Source organism: Telmatherina bonti, assembly GCF_933228915.1.
Source record: "Telmatherina bonti genome assembly, chromosome: 12".
NCBI classification, from domain to species: Eukaryota; Metazoa; Chordata; class Actinopteri; order Atheriniformes; family Telmatherinidae; genus Telmatherina; species Telmatherina bonti.
This window is the reverse complement of record NC_136610.1, coordinates 7,697,056-7,712,138: the sequence shown is the minus strand read 5'-3', so window position 1 is coordinate 7,712,138 and position 15,083 is coordinate 7,697,056. Positions and strand designations below refer to the sequence as shown.

The following is a 15,083-nucleotide window of genomic DNA, read 5'->3' as shown; positions in this document are numbered from 1 at the left end:
GGGAAGACCTTGCAGGTTCCACCATGCTGGACCACGTCCTGATGGTGGAACAGGAGAACTGGTCGGCTGCAGTCCAGTTTCACCAGTACAAACATCTGGAGTGACATAGAAGCAAACATCTAGCATTTAGGGTCCATGGTTGCTGCTGTTTCATTGCCCGATTAGGTATTTGTGTTAAGCAGTTAGAACAGGTGGACCTAACACAAAATACTCTGAGTGTAGTTTTTTTCCAGCATATCCATGTTGGTAATCTGCTTTGTCATTTCTTTGATCTGCAGTTTGTTTATTTTGATTCTAGTTGATTGTATCTGGTTAGCTTCAGTACTTCACCCTCCATTTGTCCTCTGCTGCTGCAGGTTCGGATGCTGAGGAAGTCCAAGCAGAAGCAGAAGAAGTCTTCAGCTAACATGAGGGACGGGCGTTCAGAGAGTCCTTCCTCCAGAGACGGAGGACACTGACCATCTTGCCTGGACACTGGTGTCCCACCTCTAACCTGCTTCATGCTGCACCCAGAAAGACATTTTGGTGCCATGAATCCACTCGTGTAGCTTTGTAGCGATGCTAACAGGCTGCAGATCGACCTGAAGACAGAAGGAAGTGAAACCATTTACATCCCTTCAGCTGGGAGGAGGATGAAGGAGGAGTTTGGCCCAGTTTGGATTTTCTTCCTGCTTCTCAGCATTTAACAGCGACAGAAGTCATAATAAGCGTGGTTGATGTTCCACTCTTAATTTAACTTTTATATTTAAACCAGAAAGTCTGATGGCTGCTCAGAAATGAACTGATGTTCTTGTATTTATGACCTCTGAGTTGGAACAAAAAAACCCAGACAAGTATTTAACGGAAGTTTCTACATTCTCTTCCAGACGTGGCTTTTACTTGTGCAGTACGTAGAGGTAGGCTCGGTCTCTGTTCTTACGTTGTTATTTAAAATAACGAGCAGCTATTAGATGACAACGGCCTCAGCGTTGGTCACTTTGTCTGGAAGAAACAGACCGATGGGCGGTTCCTAAGAAGCTGTGTTCATCTAAACTAGAAAGACCCTGGGAAGCTCAACCTTACAGACTTTAAAAGACATTTTTATTTAGCTTCCTGCAGCTAATAAGTGCCCTGCGACCTCTAAACGTGGAACTGGAAATCTGACAGGATCAGAATAAATGTCAGATTCGTCTCATCTGTGCCAAGCTACTAAAAACCTTGGAACAGCAGGAGTGTGCACAACGCTGCTTGATAATAATGTTATTTTCATTGTGTTTTACAGTCACAAATTTTAAGAATGGATGAAAAGAATCTAAATACTGAAGCCCTAAAATTAAGAAAAACTATATAATTAATATTTTACAAATTGTGAAAATAGTAAAGATAGGAATAAATTGATTTATTAAGTTAGTTTTAATTGTAAAATCCCCTAAGAGCTCAAATATTTCTGTCTGTAAGTTATTTGTTTTTTAATCTTGTGACATGAAGATGAAGGAATCAGTTAGTCTCAAAAAGCTATTTTTAACTTTGATGAGTGGATATGTTTGGATGGCAAGAACTAATGATAAATTTACCCTCTGCAGATCGTGTTAGTGCTCAAAGTCCGTTATAGTTTTAATGATAATCTTATTTCTGTGTGGACAGTGGAAATCGTGCTGTGGTTTCTGTTGTGACAGTGTGTGACCAACTTTTCCTTCTTTCTGACTCTGCAGAGAGCCGTTACAACAAGCCATGACACAGCAAATTTACGTGATAGCTAGCCATGACAAAGCTAATTTGATTCTCAGTCACTGTAATCTATCATTTGCATTAAATTATAGTACCATTATCTTAGTTAGCAGAACAGCTTAACTTAATAATTAAAAATCTGAAATCATAATGTACCTCCCAAAAAAACAAACATCAGAAATAATCTAAAAAGTAAATCTTGTTGGCTAGCTAGCTACTGAGCTAGCCAACATGATTCTAGCTTTAGATCATGAGAGCTATTAGGAAAATAATTTATGTTTAAATGTGTTACATCATCTTCTCAAATTGTGGGCTGCACTACAAACCTAGCTAGCTTTGTAATTAGGAAGCTAGCTTCCTAACGTCTTAGTTAAAAAGCCTGCAAGAGAAAAAAGATAGCTACATTATTCATTAAATAGACTAACATCAAATTTTAAAGCAAACAGGAACGCAGAGCCCAAAAAATAGACTCAAATTGTGACTTGAAATTTTTACTTGGTGTGTCAAACCGGCTGCTAACAACACATTCGAACTGGATGATGTTGATTTTGTCAGATTTAATGAGTTTTTCTGAAAAGTCTCTCATGACTTATCTGCCATATTCAGAAACTTGATGGTCGAAGGTTAACACAAAAGAATAATCTCAAGACGAATGATCTGAGACTGAAAGTAGCCTAAAACTAGCTCATTATTAGCTTGTGGAGCTAAACACTAGCGCTCAACTAGCTAGAATATCTTGCCTTGTTTTCAGATAATTGTGACAACTGCTGAGCAGAAACAAAATAATCCTGAAGTTTTACAAGTTTGAATTTGGATTTACTTGTTAACAGCAGAATAAAATGATCTATGTAAGAAGTTCTCTCCATTCAAACCAATCAATGCGAACAGGCCAACATAGAACTGACCCAGCAGAACCAGTTTGAAGGAAATGATCCATACATGAGCTTCGGGTTTGGCTGGAATTGGAGCACTTTGAATAGAAAGATTTTATGAAAGAGAGACTTTGCCCGTGTTTTCAGAGAACGTAAAGATGTGCAGTTGTTAAAGGAAAGTTATGACGCAGATGAAGAATCTTGTGCTGAATTTTCTAGCATGATGTAGCATCAGCGGTACTTGACTACTGTTTTTCAGCTGTAATATTTACACCTTTAAAAGCAAATCTTAGATCTGCGTTAACTGATTTTTTTTCTTGTATTTTGGTGCTAAAAAACGTAAAGTTTCTGTGCTTGACTTGAGATTCAGATCATGTTTTCAATCAAAGCCTCAAATTGCATTTCAGTAAATGTTTGATGGACTTGTGAAGAAACTTAAATTCAGAATAATTTTTTTTTTTTTTTGGCAACTCTCGCTGGTTTTGAACTACCTGATTATATATTCCAAAATGTTATACATTTGTGTTCATAGCTTTTTGTTGGTTTATTTTTGGGGTGGTTTTTTTTGTTTGTTTGTTTGTTTGTTTTGGGTTTTTTTTTCTTACATAGAAACAAACTGTGGATTTCTGTACACCAGAAATTTAACTTTTGATCAGTTTTCAATGCCTGATCATTTCTTATTAAATTGGAATATTTGTTTAAGCTGCAGGATTCAAATCGTGAAAACAGTAGCAGCTTATAGCCTGAAAATTATGGAAAATTTTAAAGTCACATGAAAAAAACTTAATCATCTCATGATAATTGAATGGATAACATGTAACTTCAGGAAAACAAACGTTGTAACCAGTTACAGTATATTGTTAAGGTTTATTTAGATAACAAGAAAAATTGGCATAAATTTTGCTTATTTGTAATCTAGGTTTGTTATCTTGTGAAAACAGAGTAACTCGTCATTTTGAGAAAACAAATTTAAAAAATTAGTTAAAGTATGTTGTTTTGCGAGAAAAGGTGGATGAGATGTATGAAAAATAAAAAGTGAAGCCGATGAAAAAGTGCCAAAACCTGCAGTTCCCCCCTCATCCACTAGGGGCTCCAAAACAGAGCGAATCCCAATAGACTTCCATGTTAAAAAAGACCAACTTCACAGCAGAAATAAACATGTTTACAGCAGAAATAAACATGTTTACAGCTTGGAACAAAAAATCCATTTTTAGTTTAATAGGTCAGGTTTACCTTCATGACAACTGTGGGGGGAGAGAATTTTTTTTTATAATTCCTCCGTTTAAAAGTAATTTCATCTTGAAATTCGGCATATTTAGGGACATGACCTTTTGATTGACAGATACCCGAGCTCCCGCTTCAAGCAAGAAGAACGTAGAACAACCGCGGCTTTTAGCCAGTTAACAACGTGACTTAGCTTTAGCCTGCTTATCTCCGTTAGCTGGTGATCTCCTTATAGCTCCAGGTTAGCTTGGTTAGCTCTTAGCTACAGGCAGCTCGGAGTTCGCTTGATGTCAATCATTGAAGATACACTTCCAGCCCCCCCCCCCCCCCCCCCCCCCCTCATTTTAGTATTTTTTTGGGAGAGACGACACGCATGATGCTGCCAAGAGCTTCAGTTCAGCTCTATCGACACGTAACATCACAGAGTTTAAGCTGGATTTTTTTGGAATATGAGAGGACCTCCACACCACAGGGGGCGCTAAAGAGAACGTTTTAGTCTGGTCATGAGCAGGGGACAGTTTGAGGCTTTGAAAAAACATATTTGAGATCCGTTGCTGTCCGTCAGTGGCATTAAGTGTTCATTTTGATGTACTGTGGAGCACAACTGCGTCTGTTCGGACATGGCCTTGTTCATTTTGTACGGTTGATAATTTCTGTGCCGACAGTGGGAAATTAGCTGTGAGTAGTTCAGCTGTTGGTGTCGTATTGTAGACCTGCTTTCCTGCAATGTTGTTTTTCCCAGCAGGCTGCTGGGAGTCTGTCTACTGCTGTTTAAATAACTCAAACCATCTGCTTTATATCCTCAATTAACCTCCGTCTTAACTGCAGGTTTCAGGAGATTTCTCTGAACATTCATCACCATCAGTGACCTATAAACGTTTAACGTGATGGACAACATGAGAAACAAGATGGTCAACATGGAAACATCAGTTTCATCTTAATATACAGTCAGATAGTGAAACTGTTTTTCTCCACTTCTGTGGAAATTTTAACTTTTTGTAATGAATGCTTAGATTTTCAGGAGTTGTTCAGCTTTAAGATCAAAAACTGATTTAGTCCTCAAGATATCTGGAAGCACACGTTTTTCCTGCAAGTCATAAAGACTATGAAATCATTTTCCACAGATGTGTTACAGCTCCGATTATTCTTTCTGTCGAGATACCTGTGACTTCCTGCCTGGATGGCAACGTTGTGATAAACATATTTGGTCAAAAAAACAAAGTAAATGAAACTTTAAACGCCAAATAGAATCAGTAAATGTCTGAAGCACCCTGCAGGCACAAGACAAAAAAGTTTTTTTATAGCTTCATAAACTTTTCTCTAAATTAAAATAAGTCATTTAAAGCCTGAACTCCCTATAGGAGTAAAGTTTTTACGAAGTTGGTCAAAGCAACTTCAAAACATCAGACGTGTTCTTTCCGTGCACTATTCAGCCTGCTGACGTACTGCATTCAGACCCGGAGGCCTAAAAGATGAAATCACACTTAACGTAGATCTGTTTTTCCACTACATGGTTCTGACACGGCTTTTTTTTAAAAATAATATCATTACTTCATGAGTCCATGTTGGTTTTCCATCTTTGGGACGGTTAGAGACTCAATTCCTGTTTCGGACTCGAGTCACCTCAGAAAATGACCCAGTGTAGAGAAATCCAGATGTTCACACAGGCTCCACCCACCCCTACTTATTTAATCAAATGAACCCACTGATCTGAAACTCAGTCATTCATCTTCCTAACCGCTTAGTCTGATGAAGGGTCGCGGGGAAACTGGAGCCTGGTTCATTCTCTGATTTAGGAGATTAAAAAAAAAAAATTTAAAAAAAACTTTTTTTTCTTTTTTAATAATCAGAACTTTTCCCAAATTCTTCCACGTCTGACCCTGAGATACGAGAGACAATGTAGATTAGTCCGCTTCCTGTATTGAAATGGCCTGAGACCTGCACCCACTTCTTTGAGTCGAATCAGAATGTGTTTGTGGGTCCTCCCCAATCGAAGCAGACTTTCCAAGCAAACAGACTGATTAGAATCAAAAGGCTGGTGTGAATGTGCCCTGAATCCCCTTCATCCAGATCTTCCTCCATGTACAGGGCCGGATTAAAAGTGCACAGGTCCCTGGGCCCAGAGGGTTGCAGAGGCCCTGTTCCCCACCATAACATTGTGGAAATTGTGAAACGACATTTCTAGCATTTCTCAGCGAATAGTATTAATAGCAATACACTAGACACTGTGGTGTAACTATCTGGCTTTTATGTACATCTTGTTTCATGTCCAAACTGCTGGTGTTCGCCCGACACGGACACCACATGGGACCCAACGGGTTCTGGGCCCCCTGGGTCTGTGCCCATTATGCCCATTGGATAATCCGGCCTTGTCCCTGTAGAGGAAAGTGAGACGCTGACGGCTCTTCCTGAACCCTACGATACAGAACCATGTGGGGGAAAAACCTTTCATAACGACTGAATGGCCTGCAGTGGGAAACCTATGGTGGCCCTGAAGTGCAAACCACAACAACAAAACAAAAAACACAAACTACAAAACAAAAAAAAACAACAAATTAAGAAACAGCAACAAATTGAAAATGACAACAATTAAAAAATACACAATGACAAATTAAAAAACACAACAAATTTAATTAACACTACAAAAAATTCTAAAAAAAACAAATAAAAAAAAACAAAACACAAAAAATGATAAAACACAATGACAAATAAACGAACGTAGAAAAAGCACAACTACATTAACATACGGGAAGAGGTAGGTATCAGCGGGCAACAGGAGAAATCGCTGATTGGACGACGGTGCCAGACGGCTTTAGAACAGGAAGTTCTTGTACTTTTGTACCTGGTTCAGTTTGGAGTAGAGGAAAGGCTGAAGTAGTACTAAATTCATTGTGTTAAATACTACAGAAGTGTTGGAAGTAGCTTTAGTGTGCTGATTGAGACACATTTTGTGTAAAATGTGTAATAATTAAAATATTCTTGGATAGCAGCAGCTATGTTTGGGCTCCGGGTTACGTTCATGTTTTAAAAACTGCGCTACAAACACAACAACTTCTGGTTCCGGTTGGCGCCATCGTCCAATCAGCGATTTCTCCTGTTGCCCGCTGGTACCTACCTCTTCCGGTATGTTCATGTCGTTCTGCTTTTTCTAAGCATGTTGTTTTATTTGTCATTGTGTTTTTATCTTTTTTTTTTAAATTTTTTTATTTGCTGTGTTTTTTTAGAATATTTTGGTAGTGCTAATTTAATTTATTGTCTTTTTTAATTTGTCATTGTGTATTTTTTTAATTTTGTCATTTTCAATTTGTTGCTGTTTTTAACTTTGTGTTGTGTTTTTTGTTTTGTAATTGTGGTTTGCACTTCAGGGCCACCGTAGAAACCCCCCCCGCCCACCCTACACTGCCAGTCGCACAGCAACCCTTCATGACTGCCGTCCGTTTTGTAGTGTTTTTTCCAATGTTGCTGCTTGGACTTGACTTTTCTGCTTTCGTGCCTCCGTCATGGCGTCTGCTGTGCCCGTTGACGTCCGGCTCCGTGACCTCGTCGAGGCACTGCGACGCCCTCAGCGCGTTGATGTTTCGGCGTGTGCGTGTTGTGTTCATCTCTTAACGTGCTGATCTCATGTGCCTCTGAATGTGCTGCAGGTGTTGGATTTCTTCTGCTGTAGCTCTTCACTTTCTACCGACTGTTTCTCTCAATAGATGACGTGTATATTTTTGCAGACAGAAGCTGTTTTTAGTTTCATGTGTAAAGTTTTAACCGTAAATTGCACTAATTGTTTTACACATGCTTTTAGATGTGATGTTCAGGTTATTATGAATGTTGTTACAACTAAAGCTGGAAATAATACATGTATATGTTTAGATAACAGATTCTTATATGTGGTTAATCCTAATAAAGACCGTCTCATAACTAAACGTGGTGTTTTGTGTCCATTTACTTTGAAAAGACTCAGATCTGCTGAAATGTAGAATAAAAATCCATTTTCTTAACAGCTTAGTCCAAGTCAGAGTCGCGGGGAAGCTGGAGTCCAGAAATCACTGGCTGGTACACCCAGGACTGGTCACCAATGTAGAATAAAGTGTATTAAATCAGGGATCCTCAGTCCTGGTCCTCGAGGGCCGGTGTCCCTGCTGGATCTCGCCTGACTCAGACAAGCTCTGCACGTCTGCTAAACACTCATTGATTTGAATCAGGTGTGTTGCAGCGGGGGTACTTGGAAAACCTGCAGGACCAGGATTGAGGATTAAATGGTTTAAATAAACATCTAGAATGAACAGCAGTGGGAATTTCTGGACTCTTACATACCAGGATGGAGGATACTTCATGAAATATCACCATCTAACCCATGGATGTGCGAGGAAACAGCTGTTAGAGTGGAGTGGATGTGAAAGTACTCAGTGTCTACAGGAATCAGATTTCTGTCACGACCCACATCTGGTGCCCATCGGTGATGAATGGAACAACCAGGAAATGGAAATCTTCCCTCTAGTTCTTACTGTTCCAGCTGAGAACCATCCAGAGCAGGGGTCCGCTCACACCAGGACAGTCCTCTGAATCAGGTGTGGAATGCAGGAAAATGTTTCCTTTCACTCTGCATTTTACTCTGATATGAAAACTGTAAATCCCAGATGGAAATTCATTTATTGTAGTTTTTTTGTTTGTATTTCTAGTTAAAACAATAATAACTAATCAGAAGGTGATAAGGATATTGCCCAGGAATGATTTCCAGTCCCTCTCTGTCATCCACTGGACTTGACAAACCTCCACCTAAACACGGTCTTGTGGAGGATGTGAGAAGTCTTCGGCTGTTTTCAGCTGCTTGTACGGCACCGTTTTCTGGATAATCCAGAGTCATTTCCAGCACAGAACCAGCCTTCTGGATGAGTCTCATCATGTCTCCGACTCCGATGCTGCTGCTGCACCAGCACCAGACGTACAGAGGATCTGAAACATCTGGATGCAGATGCTGAATGATGTCAGCTTCACCAGGAAGAGTCTGCTCTGTCCCTTCTTCCTCTGGGTTGCGTTTGCAGTGCGGTCTGTTGTCCGGCTGAACTCTGAGGTACCATCGCCACCTCCTCTCCCAGGATGTAAACAGTGTTCGTTTACACCTGTTCCTTCTGAAATCAACAATCATCATTTAACATTTTGTTTACAAACTGACTGAGTAGTTCTCTGTCCTCTGCTTCTTGTCCATCACTGACACCCCCCACAGCTGTAGAGTAATCAGAGTATTTCTGATGGCAGGACTCAGAGTTGTACTGGAAGTCTGAGGTGTACAGAGTGAAGCAAAATGGGGAGAGTACAGTTCCTTGTGGTGCACCAGTGCTGCTGACCTCCATCTCAGACACACAACCTTTCAGTCTCACAAACTGTGGTCTGTTTGTGAGGTAGTCATAGATCCAGGTGGTGGTTTCCACCTGGAATATATGGATTTATGTGCATAACAGCGAGCTGTTCAAACGGACCACACCCCCCTGGACAGTCATACAGGTACGATGGCGATATGGTCTCAAGATGAAGAGAAGCAGAACGTAGGGAAAGAAAAACCCGGCCTCATTGGTTGGTCGGTAACAAACACGTCTCATTCAATGACACAAGGTTCCTGGTTTTACTTTGCTAATAAAACCTAATGCAGTTTTCACAAGAATCTGTCCAGTATGAGCTCCAGGAGACAACTTTCCCTGCGCCATTCACTGGTTTGGTTCACTGGAGGATCCATTTGTTCCAGAGTTTACTGCAAGTGGACCACAGCTCACCTGTTTGGTCTGGACCAGTTCTCCAGATGAGCTGTTTCATCTGTGGAAGCAGACCAGGGATGGTTTAAAGTGGACCAAATGGAGACAGTGGGAATTCTTCTTTAAAAGTGCCGAGTGTAACAAAGTTAAAGGTTAGTGACAGGAAAAATCAATATATCATAAAAAAAATAGTTGTATTCTAATCAATTCATCAAAATTACTTGTGTTTTTATTCTCTTTGAATTAGTCATTTATATCTACTTGCCGTAGACGTGCTGGGGAAGTCAGACCTGCCTGAAGACGCCACACTGTGACTGGCTGGATGCTGTAAAAGACTGCAGCTGGTCCGGACAACTTATGGAAGTAGTTTGTCAGCAGAAGTAGGATTGTAGTTCTTACTCACAGGAAACACAAAGAGATCCATCGTTACATATTGACAGGGACTTACCACAGCCTGATCATCTTCCCTTGACAGCAGAAAGGCCAGAAGACACTGAAAAATGACAGATTCCATGTTCTGCATTGAAATATGGCAAACTCCACACAGAGGCAGGCAATGTCCCACTCCCACCAGCAGAGAACGAAGACGATGAAGAGCTGGAGATGTGAGCTTATCCAGCCTGAGAGCAATAAATATTCCTGCTACACCGTAACTTTTTTTTTTCAAAATAAATTTACTAGCCACTCAACATTTTTCACTTTTTTTTTTTTTTTTTTTTTTTTTTAAAATAAAGCCAAACCATTTTACTCTTCATGGAGCTGCAACACCTGCAGATCAACTGCTGCTTCGTTCACACCCGTAACGAGGGACGTCCAGGAGACAGACAAGGTTTACTAGGATTTTATTCACAACAGTAGGAAATAGGGTGAATCTCACGAGGAAGGACAAAGCAGGGTAGTTCCTGCCAGGGCCGGATTACAAGTGCACAAGATCCTGGGCCCAGAGTGTTCCAGGGGCCCCCCTTTCCCACCGCAACATTGTGAAAATTATAAATAAAACACTGTGAAACGACATTTCTAACATCTCTCAGCCACACTCTGGTGTTACTATCTGGCTTTTATGTACATTTTGTTTCATGCCCAAACTGCTATGCGGGTCCCACATGGGCCCGACTGGGTGTGGGCCCCTGGGCCTGTGCCCATAATTCCCATTGGATAATCCAGCCTTGGTTCTTGCCAGTCCAGATCACAGTCAGGTAAAGAGCTGGGAATGGGAGGGAAGGTTGTAGCTGAGGTTGGATGGTGTAGGACAGAGGAACAGGGGTTTAGGAAGTTGGAGATGATTAACTGGAGGTGTGGACAATCGGAGAGCAGCTGCAGAGACGCCAGGCAGGAGTGGGTGTGTCTGCAGCAGAGCCAGGTGTGTGTGTAACAACCCCCACCTGAAGACCAACTAATAAAACATGTCCATAAACTTCCAGTTGTCCCCCACAAACCCTCACCTGTTGCCTCGAACAAAGTCCTTGGGCCTGGCTGGACTGCATCCAGAGTGCACGGGGAGACACAGGAGACACCTCTGGATCCACACTAAACGAAGGAATATGGCTGAAATATCACATGTTGTCATGGTTACGACTGAACAACGGACACATACTAAACAGCCGCTGAACTGCAGCAAACATCAAGCAGTTAAAACGAGCATCTGTCACCGTGGCAACAGCAAATTTCCCCACTTCATCACACGAGTTATCTGGAAACTCACCCTATAGAGAGCAAATGAAACTTCCCTGCAGCCGGATCCCGACTGCCGTCCAACCCAGAGATGATGGCACTACTTTGTCCAAGAATGTGCTGAACAACTTCTGCAGCGGCGCTCGAGTCTTTGCAAAGAGGCCTCGGCTGTGTCAGAATATCAGCAGGGAAGATAGGATGGATTCGGGCAAACAGGCCTGTGGTAGGGCTCGTCCATCAAATTGGAAAGAAACAGCAATTCAATTCAACTTTATTTATATAGCGTCAAATCACAGCAATGCCATCTCAAGATGCTTTACAGACAGGAAAAAGAAAACATAATGAAGCCAATTCATAACAGCCTATACAAGGAAACCAACAGATTGAGATGGAGCTCCAACTCATCCTGAGGAAGCAGAATGGCGACAGTGGGAAGGAAAAAACTCCCTTTTCTGGTGTGCAGGTGTGGAGCGAGCCTTGAGAGCTCTGCTTTTCAGGAAAAGGTGACATCATTTCATCTCAGCTGGTGAGCCAGAGGAGGCTTGAGACGCGTTTCATTAGTTTGTTGTTTCCTTCCTGCATTTACGGCTTGTAAGGGTTTGGCTAAATTTCCTTTCATTAGGGATGTTGGATATTGGCTTTGTTAATATCCGGTATACCAGTTTTGTCCAACTCTTAATGTCTGATACCGATTTCAGCTGTTACTGATATTTTTGGAGCGAGCTGTGCCAAACAAACAAAAATACCTGGAAAAGTACATATGACATTGCGTACATGTTGTCATTATGAGTTAGAGTTGAAGAGTTTGACATTAACATGTGCATGTTGTGTAAAAAATAATGTGACAAAGTGGCTGAGACTGTAATTGTTCACCACTTGTCCCTAACATTTACCTTTTCTCATATTTGTTCCTTTAACTTTATTCTGTTATTTCTGTTGCCAGGTAACCATGATGCACTTACTATCTCGGGTTGTTAGTGTTTGTATTGTGTTGCATTTTTCATTGTGTTACCATTTAACATTATTCTTTAACTCCACCTTGCAGGATCGGTGTTGGGCAATGGCCAACCCAACATTTCCTCATTGCAGGTGTGAGGGACGTCTTAGATTAGATGATCGTGAGAAACCAAGTGGAGGATTTCTTCTTTTTGTAGTTTCTTTAAAGGGGTGCTGTTATGGTATTTGGAGTTTTCTGAGCTTTCTACAGTGTTACAGTGTTGAATCCTCATCAGACATGTGAATGGCACCTTTTTTTATCACCTAAACGCATGTTTGAGTTTGAGTTTGAGTTCCAGCACGCTCGCCGTTTGGTTTCCATGGCGACGAAAAACGCGTCGTTTTAGAGTTTTTCTACTTGGAAATCCTTGTGACGTCCCGGGGGATAAGGTTCGGTGATTGGTTACCTTCTACTGGTTAACAAGGGCATGTAAAAATACATCAGGCGGGTGGAAAACGTGGGATAAAGTTATTTCCAACGATGGCTGGTGAGTTTACCAAAGAGAGACATCCTGCTACATTCGTTGCTGTGGGTTGCTGTTTTCCACTTCGTTTTCAGGCTCTGATTCAGGTTCCAACATGTAGGGCTGTATGCTATGTGTTGACATTGTATTTTGAGTTTTTTATTGAGTTCATATTAGCCTAATCCTTCTGTTTATGAGACGTTACAATGACGGTGAAAGCAGGTGCGGTGCGCGCTCCCGATGTAGCGCAGTGGCGGGAGGCGGGGCTTAATGCGGAAGAGTCTCGATCCACTCGTTTTGCCCGCAGGCTGATCTGACAGCCTACGGAGAGGGTCGGTCTGAAGTAAATAAAGCTATTTGTGACAATAACTCCATCAATCCCAGCCCTTCTGGGCTCAGAAATAAAAAGAAATTAGCCTGAAATGCACATAATAGTTCCACTTTAAGTGTGGGCTTATTTGTAATAGTGTATCAGAACTGGTATTTCTTTGTGTATTTTTGTTTGTCTAGGAATTTGGTTTGTTTATTAATGCTGGTGTAGAATAAGGTTGCTGGGGATGGTGGTATGGGGAAATGGTTTAGGCTAAATCAAATCAGGTGTGTGTTTTATGGGGGGCGCCAACAGGAATTTTGGGCCCTATGAAAGACAACGGTATAGAACCCACCATTTGATCGCAAATTTTAGATTTTTGTTTTTCCTTCAATCGCTTCAAGCTGATAAAAAAAAAAAAAAGCTTTTCATGGGAATAATAAAGCCCTACGACTGCGTTTAACCCTTTATGGGGCAAGAGACTATCTTTGATCACTTTGTATAGTAGCCATAAATGTAGTTTATGTTGGGAATTATCACTGGGTGGATGGTTGATGTTATATTGTTGTGATATGAATTGGGGTCACGTGGATGTGGATCGGTATAGGGCTGAGGAGTTAAAAGGGCACTGGCAGCCAGTCACTCTGGGTTTTTGCTAGAGAAGAGGGCTGGGAAGCTGTAATTTTTGTTGACCGCTCTAGTAGATACACACTTGACGTTGCACACTGTGACATATTATGCTGGTGAAATAACATCGTATCCCATCATCAGGCAGTATATGTAACAGGTTCAATAAATAAATCCACGATATCTGCGACCTTTGTGCGTCATTTATGGGAACCACCAACAGCGCGTCAAACAAATAGACCGGACCCAGTCGTCGCCTCAGTAGCAACTGTGGAAGTCGCTTCACTTTGTTTCCTTTCATATTCAGTATGAAACTTTTTACATTTTCTTTTTGTTAATGTAACAACAGAATGGAGGTCTTGGTTCATACCGGAAGGACAATTTTAGGTTAAAATTTCTAATTTTAAGGTATTTTACTGAGTGCCCTATAAAGGGTTAAATAACAGTGCATACATCTAACTAGGTTATTTTAATATAAAAGGTTTATCAGTTTATATTAATGCCATATTTTATTACAACCTTAGAAAAAAAGTATTTATTATTTTTAATGAAGGTTTAATGATTTTATTATAGAGTTTGTACATCTTTTTGGGCCCCTATCAAGTCATGGGGCCCAGAATCTTCCTAAGTTTCCCCCCCTAAATGGCGCCTCTGTATAAGTAGTCAGTTTTGGGAGCTCGCGAGGAGAGAGGGAAAAGGATGTGAAACTGGTGACTGATTGCTCACTGATCTTTGAAATTGTACTATGGACCACGCTTGGAAAATAAAATGTTCATCTTTAAGGAAATCCCAGGACTGCTGATTCTGTCTAGTCCGATTCTGCATTTTAATATTAATATAATATCGGCCATCTCTACTTTGTATGATGTCCTTTACATGAAGGAGAATCTCCTCCTCTTCCCAATTCGGATTTCCTGTTGGTTTCAGCTATGTGGACCACAACTGCAGTAGAAATACTTTTTTTTCCTGATTAATAAATTGGAAAGGAAAGGCAAATTTATTTATTGCCCATTTAAGCAACAAGGCAGTTCAAAGCTTTACATGAGACATGGATCAAATAAAAACAAAAAAAGCACCGAAGACATAAAATACAATCAGAAAAAGTTACACTGAAAATATAAAAAATGTAAAATTAATTTAAAAAAAAAAGCTGAATAAAAAAATAAATGTTTGTTAATTTATTACCAGTGTTTACATTTTAAATAATTTTTTAAAAATATTATTCTGTAAATATAAACAGCCTTTGTTTGTTCATTGATTCTCTGAGATATTCCTGTAGATTTTTATACTTTTAGAAATAAAACAAATGAAATGTCTTATTTTTAGGCCTCTAGAGCTGGATGACATGCAGATGAGGGAATTCAGCTGCTTCATTCAGCTGTGCTGGAGAAGGGATGCAACTGAAACCAGTCAGACGAAAGTCTGAGGACCCGACCAGACTGGACTTGGCCATCCTGTTATAAATAGTTTG

General features: G+C 40.6%; 1 protein-coding gene across 1 annotated transcript in view; it reads left to right on the top strand.

Moving 5' to 3' along the window:
* The window catches only part of dgkq (diacylglycerol kinase theta), a gene marked incomplete at both ends in the record, with an annotated part of 33,168 nt that extends 32,710 nt beyond the window's left edge, over positions 1-458 (top strand). Inside the window, one exon of the mRNA XM_079250382.1 lies at positions 357-458. Coding sequence (XP_079106508.1) covers positions 357-458 — 102 coding nt within the window. The remainder of the gene's footprint in view (positions 1-356) is intronic.
* Positions 459-15,083: the final 14,625 nt, after the last annotated feature.